The 7,382-nt window shown below is 51.5% G+C and overlaps 1 protein-coding gene across 1 annotated transcript in view; it reads right to left on the minus strand.

Moving 5' to 3' along the window:
- SLC44A2 (solute carrier family 44 member 2) overlaps positions 1 to 7,382 on the minus strand; it is a 29,208-nt gene that overhangs the window by 9,950 nt on the left and 11,876 nt on the right. Inside the window, 16 exon segments of the mRNA XM_006905874.3 lie at positions 1 to 52; positions 678 to 772; positions 858 to 1,120; positions 1,645 to 1,732; positions 1,900 to 1,992; positions 2,070 to 2,169; positions 2,267 to 2,398; positions 3,732 to 3,844; positions 3,933 to 4,016; positions 4,130 to 4,253; positions 4,342 to 4,402; positions 4,480 to 4,590; positions 4,776 to 4,860; positions 5,347 to 5,431; positions 5,564 to 5,637; positions 6,697 to 6,745. Coding sequence (XP_006905936.1) covers positions 1 to 52; positions 678 to 772; positions 858 to 1,120; positions 1,645 to 1,732; positions 1,900 to 1,992; positions 2,070 to 2,169; positions 2,267 to 2,398; positions 3,732 to 3,844; positions 3,933 to 4,016; positions 4,130 to 4,253; positions 4,342 to 4,402; positions 4,480 to 4,590; positions 4,776 to 4,860; positions 5,347 to 5,431; positions 5,564 to 5,637; positions 6,697 to 6,745 — 1,609 coding nt within the window.

Below are 7,382 nucleotides of genomic sequence, written 5' to 3' on the forward strand. Positions count from 1 at the left end.
AAGCAGCATTTGAGACAGGTCATGAGAAACTTGGCAAACTTGTTGTCTGCAGCTGGGAGAGAATGGAGGAACGTGGAGATAAGGGGAGATTGCCCTCTTCCTCATTATGTACACTTGCCACAGAGCAGGACTCCAGGAGCCCACTTTCTCAAAGAGACAGGGAGACTTCTTGATCAGGACCCTAGGGGGTGTGCCCCAATGAGAGACCCAATCTTGGAAGTTCTTCAGCCCAGCCTCCAAGACAGGAACCAATCACAACCCATACTGCTGCTCTGGCCCCGCCTTCCAGGCAGAAGCCAATCCTTGCAGACTCCTTGGCCCCAGCCCATAGGACACCCAATCCCAGCTCCACAGACCCTGTTACAAAGAACAGTCTTATACACCCCGCCTAACCTGTGCAAACAAATCTCAGCCCAACCCTCTCTTCAGGAACCAATGGCAGCCTCAGCCTATTGGCCCCGCCCCCTCGGAGTGAGAATGCCACCCAGTGGGCTCTCAGTAGCTCTTCCACTGCAGGAACCAACCACCCAAGCCCTTCAGCACCCTTACTCCCCTGCACCATTGGTAGGAAACCAATCACTTTCCTACCACCTTAGCCCAAACAAGAACCAGTCATGATCTGCCTCTCGGCCCCGCCTCCCAATTTAAGGCCAAAGCCAACAGCCAGCAGGCCTCACCTTTCAGGCGCTGATCCAAGTACTCCAGCATCACTCGGATGATCTGCACAATGGCCAGGATGAGGGCACCAAAGGCCAGAGAGCCTGTGTGGTACCTGAGGGCCAAAGGCACGGTCAGTGGCTGGGCCTGGCCTCCTTCACCCCATCTTTCCCTGACCCCCAGCCCACCCAGGGTCCCACCTGAGCGCCCTGCTGAAGGCAGAGAAGAGAGGGAAGGCAGGCAGGTCATCTGGTTTGTGCAGGGACCAGTAGTAGGAGGCGAAGGCCCCAGCTAGCGTGACCTGGCCCAGAGCCAGGACGAAGTTGGCCAGCCAGAAGAACATGAAGGCATTGAAGATCTGCAGGCCCAGCAGGGCCCGGTGGTAGCCTGACTCACCACCGTAGAAGGCGAACTGGCAGTGGGCACCAGGGCACAGGCGGGATTCATTGGAAGAGGAGAAGGTCTGGCGGGGGGATGCAGAGACCAGTCACAACACAGGGGCCTGGGGTTCAGAGTGAGCTCTGGGCATCGGGTCTGGGTTAGCTATACCACAGGGTGGGACAGGAGTCATGGGGATCAGAGTTAAGTCAAGGGGTTCTAGAAGTAAGACCAGGGGTCATGGACTCAATGGGTGTCAGTGAGGCAAGATAGGCTAGGGGGTCGGGGTGGGGTCATATATCAGTGAGTGGCAGAGATCAGTATGAGGACCACAGGGTTCAGGATAGGGGCTTGTGGAAGGCAAGGAAGGGGTTCCAGACACAAGAACTGGAAGTTTACTGGGTTTGGGACAGAAAATAAAGTCAAGGTGAAAAAGGTGGATGGTCCAGTTCTTGGGGAGGTGGGGTGCCAAGTTGGATCCATGCCCCCCACATCCAGCACATGAGAGAGAGCAGGACCCAAATTTGGTTGAATGGTCCCCAAGTATGACGAAAGATTTCAGATCCTCTATGAGCTCTTGATAGCTGCCCACCACCTCTGGATACCCACCTCAGGGTTGCAGGTTTTCCCAGCAACTGGGCAGTCAGTGGCATCATCAAAGATCTTATAAATGGCTTCATTGGAAGTAGACAGGAAACTGGAGACTCGTTAAGGAACCTGAGATCTGAGATTAAACACCCCAGGGGCTTGTGAGAAAGGATCCCTTTTCCCATCAGGCCCTTTCTCCAAGCCACAGGTCACTTCCAGGTAAGTCTGGTCCTTAGCCATTCCTGGGGCTAGGGATTGGGGTCTGACAGTGGATACACAGCAGTGCTGGCCCAGTAGGCGATGCAAAGGCACAGCAGGAAGAAGGTGACCAGTGGGTACAGCATGGAGCACATCACGTATCCCACGGCCCTGGGGAGGAACAGAGACATGGGCATCAGGGCCCAAGCAGCCCTGGTACCATCCCAGCCTGAGGCCCTGTCACTCACCTGCTGGCTTCTTTGATAAGCGCAATGGCAATGAGAATTCTCTTCCGTAGAAAGATTAGCAGCAAGATGATAATAACCTCGATAATGCTCAGAATTATCACTGCAGGGGGCAGAGAGTGTCTGAGTCTGTCAGCTGTCCGGGCTCCCCACTCCTTCCCAGGCCTCACTTGGGGCAGGAGTGGGGAGCTGGGACTCACTGAAGGCCATCCAGGTCTGTCGCAAGTGCAGGTACACACGAAGGTCTGTCTGAAAGCCGAGGTCCACCAGGGAGACGTCGGAGCCGGCCTCACCTCGCAGTCGGGCATACTCCATGTAACAGTGAAATATTCCTGCACGGGGGAATTGCCATGCTCGCTACAACTGACCTCAGCCTACCGACTGCTCCCTCAACTTTGCAAAGCAGGTATAACCACCCCGATTTAACAGAAGCAAAAACAGAGGCTGGCTACCATTGCTTGCTCCTCACTCAGGGCTTTTGCACTTGCTGATCTCACTGCCTGATATATTCTCTCCCCAACTAGAGCCTTTACATCCTCCAGTTGCTGCTGAAAAGTTACCATCTCATGAGACCTTCCAGAAACCCTTCCCCTCTTTAGAATTTTACCCTCTCACGCTCCAGCTTCTTATCCCTCTTCTCTGCTTTGACATCCTCGAGAGTTTTCTAGTTTCTTATCTATCTCCCTCATATCCCCAAGAACATAAGCTGCACGGGAGCAAGAATTCATCCTTTTATTCATCGCTCTAAGCCCAAGACCTAGAAAACTGCCCAGGACACAGTAGGCACTCAAACATGTTTGGTAAATGAACGAATGAATAGATGTCAGTACGCTGTGTGGCCTGAGGCTTTCCTCTGATCTTGCCACCCTGTAATAATGATTCATGGGTTGGGAGGGAGGACATGGGTGTTAACGTCCACTAGGGTAGCATTAGGGATTTTCAGCATTCCCCTTAGCTCTTTGCAAAAGAAAATTGTAAAATACAAGAAAAGTAAAAAAAAAAAGCCTAGTCACCTAAACTGCCAGCATCCAGCTAGAAACTACTATTAACATGAATATTTTAATATCTGGGTCCTGAGACTGGGTTACATATCAGGCATGTTTCCTCCTGGAAAGTTTAAATGAATAATCAGAATATAAAGCACTGGGTTTTGTGCGTGGCCTCTGGGTTCTATAGGCCTCGGCTCTTCAGGGCCCTCTTCCATCACCTGCACACACTACCTTCTCAGTAAACCTACTAACTAGTAAATACTAACCATCCCCTTTTTATAGAAGAAATTGATGCACAGGGAAGTTGAGTCATTTTGCCAAGGTCACAGAGCGAGGAGTTGGCAGAAACAGCATTTGAAACCCCAGCTTTCTGGGGCCAGAGCATGCATCCTTAGCCACTGTGCTAGGTAGTCTACTTGCGTGTGCCTTTCAGTGTCGATGACATATAGATTCAGGCCCCGGTCGGGAAGACTATGGTTTAACCCATCCCCAAGTAATGACCATTGATTGTTTCCCAGTGTCTGCTGCCATAAACAACACTGAACTGAACATCTTCACAAATATGTCAAGTAAAAGATAGAGGACATCTGATGGCTCAGAAGATTCCTGCCGGGCCACTGAATGGGTATTTTGCAGACTCTGGGGAGGGGATGGCGCAAGGAAAGGGAAGACTTACCATAGCCCAGCACCAGAATCACCATGACAATCATCACCCAGACCATAATGCCAGCCAGGAAGCGGAGCAACACGATGAACAGGAGGCTCATCACCATGGCGATGACCAGGCCTCTGGGGGCCAAAATGGGAGCATGAGCAGGCCCCACCCTCTTACCCAGACTGCCCAGCCCAGGGAGGGCCACCGTCCCTCCCAACTTACATGACAATCCAGTACCAAGAGACTGTGTAATCTTCAAATATCCGCATGGCCAGCTGCCGTGCCTCCAGGACCCCGTTGGCTTTCCTGAAGTAAGGTAGTCAAAGGTAGTCAGACCCTCACCCTGATCAGCCAGCCCCAGGGACGCCCTGTCCCACCCAGGAAAGCAGAATGCCAGTATGGTGGGCTGTGATCCTCACTTGGCACCCTCCACCAGCTCTGTGATGTTTTTCCGAGCGCCGTGCCCATCCTCATAGGTCGTCTCATTGCCCACCATGAGGACCCCTTTGTGGGCGTGGATGGCTGGGAAGCATCGCCGGGCCACTGCATGGAGCAAGGGATGGGACAGCAGTCAAGTTGAGCCCCGAAACCTTCCCACTCTCCACCAAAGCTCATGAGACCCTAGACTCACAGAGTGTGCTGGGAGTGAGGACAGCAGGGCAGTCGCCATCCCGAAGCACCTCAGCCACACCCTGCCGAGAGAGGCGGGGACGGGGGTTCATCTCCCAGGCCAATGCCCTCCACCTGGCCCCGCCTGGGCTCCCCTCACCTTGTTGTTCTGGAAGCCAGGCACGCAGAACTGCTTGTAATACTCAAAGTCCTGGGATCTGTGAGCATTCAGGTAGGTGAGGTATCGGTCAGGGCACTTCTCCACGCAGATCTTGGGGGGGCGGGAAGCAGGGTTGGGTGGGATCAGATACCCAATCCCCTCACAGAACAGAAGTTCCATCTCCCGTTCACCAGGGAAAAAAGAAAAAGCTGGGAGAGGAGCCATCACTATGGAAGGAAAAGGACCCGGTGATAGGAATCGGGGATAGAGAAGGGCACAGAGAGGGGACAAGTTACCTGGGGGGTGGGACACTGGAATTCCAGCAGGACCAGGGGGCTGGCACATTTCACAATGTTGAAATAAAACAGGTAGGGTTTGTTCCTGGGGTGGGGAGAGGGAGATGGAAACTGTCAAGATTCCTCGACCACCCTATACAAAATATCTTAATGAAAACAACAACAATAATTAACAATAACTGCTGTAGCAACTCTATGCGAGGTGCTAGTCTAAGCTCTGCATGTATAGGCTCATCAAACCATAACAGCAGCCCTCTGAGGGTGGGATTGTTATGCTCCCCATTTTAGAGTTGAGGAAAGTAAGGCCCAGAAAGGTTGAGACACTTGCCCTAGATCACACAACCAAGGCATGATGCAGGCCTCACTTTTACAAGTGAGATAAAAGAACTCCTTCTTAATGAGACTCTTAATGTCTCATTCCATGCTGTGTCCACAGAGCCTAGAACAGCAGCTGGGGATGGTGGGAGTTTCATACATACTTGTTGACTGGACTAATGAATGGACGTAGGTGGGGGAAGCCCTCCTGCGCACTGCTCCACAGACCCATCAGGCCCCAAGGAGCTGGACTTACGCATTTTTCGTGCCTTTCTGTCCACAGAACTCGCCTCGGCTATCGGTAGGGTAGATCACCTTTCGAGGGTCCCCGTGGGTCCAAGCTGTGGAGGGATCCAGGGACACTGAGGCGCTAGCCACTCCCTAGCACCAGTCCCACTCCTGCCCCCAAGGCTGTGGCTCGCTATCTTGCACTGGAACTTGGAACCGCAAGTCCTGTCCCCTCCTCCACTCACCTATGATCCCCACAGCCACGTAGCCCACAATGGCCAGGAGGAGGAACACACAACAAATGATGTCTGTGCAGCCCCTGGAGAGCAAAGGACAGTGTCAGGGTGGGAGCCTTGGTGTCCTGGGTGTCATAATCCATTGTACCCTGCTCACATACATCCATGTGTTATTTGGACACTTGTCCCTGAGTGAAAGTACACATGCATTTTAAATTTTAGTACCTAATGCTACACTGTTTTCAAAGCAGTTCACAGCCATGTCCAGCTCTCTTTTGATTGAAAGTGCCCATTTCCCCACATTTTTACCAGCATCACATATTTTTTAAACTATTTTTATAAGATTAAATATGAATTAAATAATTAAAGCCACATGAGAATGTATACAATAAAGAAATAAATCTCTCCCTCACATATTCCTGCCCATAAGTAACCTCTGTTAATGATTTCTTGTGAGTCCTTTGGGTACAAATGTTTAAAAAAATTTTTTAACTCAAGTGTTATATGAAACACCACTGTTCTGTATCTTGCTTTTTTTGCTTAATATATTGAGGGATCCATGTCATACTCAGGACTCGTACATTTTAACGGCTGTGCAATATTATTATTCAAAGATCCACTGTAATTTAGCAAACTAATTCTAAAGGATGGACGGACATTCAGATGGTTGGATTTTTGCCATTTTTAAAAAGACAGCTATTTCATACATTTTTGTCCATGTGTGCAAGGTTTATGGAGAATTTTTTACCAATAATCTTTGGAACAAAAACTGCAATAATTAGTTTCAGAGCAGAACATGTATTAATCTATTTAATCTTTACTAATCTGTGATGGGAAATTCTATTTGGTTATTGTTTTAAATTACATTCCTTTATTTTCTAGTAAGTTTGAGCATTTTCCTATAACTTCATTGTCTATAGTATTTCTTGTTCTAGAAATTATGTTCCAGTCTTTTGCCTGAACTAAAAAGAAAAAAAACATTTGTAAGGACTCTCTGTATATTAAAGAAATTAGTCTTTTTATCATCAAATTGCAAATATTTATCACCAGTTCCTTGAGAAGGAACTGGGGGAGTGTGAAGAAATGGGTGGGGCAGTGTTAGCAGAGACATCCCCGCCACACACAGGAGCTCAGGCCCTTACCTGTTGTAAATGGGTCCTTTGAAGGTGGGGTCGTACTTCTGTGGAGTTCCTGAAAATCAGCAAGTTTGAGTTGGGTGGGCCAAGAAGGGATTGGGAGAACCCCTCTCCCAGATGGGCGCCCCTAGGGGTATCTTTGGCGCCAGGAGTAAATTTCAGAGACTGCAGATTTTCTGCCTCCCCCAACCTCCAGGCGAGCAGCCCCCGCAGCGCAAGCCAGGGCTGGGGTAGGGGTTGTAGCAGCTGGAGCTGGAGGCCACCCTCTGTGGAGGGGGCTGGAGTGGGAGCCACCTGGGAGCCAGGTGGAGAAGAGAGGGTCCAAGGTGGGACCCCAGAGGAGGGCAATTCCGAGGCAGGCCCTTCGGGTGAGGGGTGCTGGCAAGTGACGTGCAGGGGGCTACAGGCGGAGATCGGCATTTCCGCTGCACCCACCCAGCCCCCGTGGCCATGCCCGGGTGCGCGAGGGGAGCTGCCTACCGTGCTTCCCATAGTAATGTTGCCGCTCGCCCCCCATCCCTGTGGGCGCCCGGCCCCGAAGTCTGGCTGTGCGGGCGTCCCGAGGGAAGGACGGATGGACTGACTGGCGGCGGTTCCTCCCAGCAAAGAGCCGGGCGGGGCAACCCAAACCGGTCTGACCAGCCCCAGCCGAGCCGCGGCGGGGGGAGGGGACCGAGGGAGGGAGGGAGGAG

This window comes from Pteropus alecto, unplaced genomic scaffold (genome assembly GCF_000325575.1).
Source record: "Pteropus alecto unplaced genomic scaffold, ASM32557v1 scaffold761, whole genome shotgun sequence".
NCBI classification, from domain to species: Eukaryota; Metazoa; Chordata; class Mammalia; order Chiroptera; family Pteropodidae; genus Pteropus; species Pteropus alecto.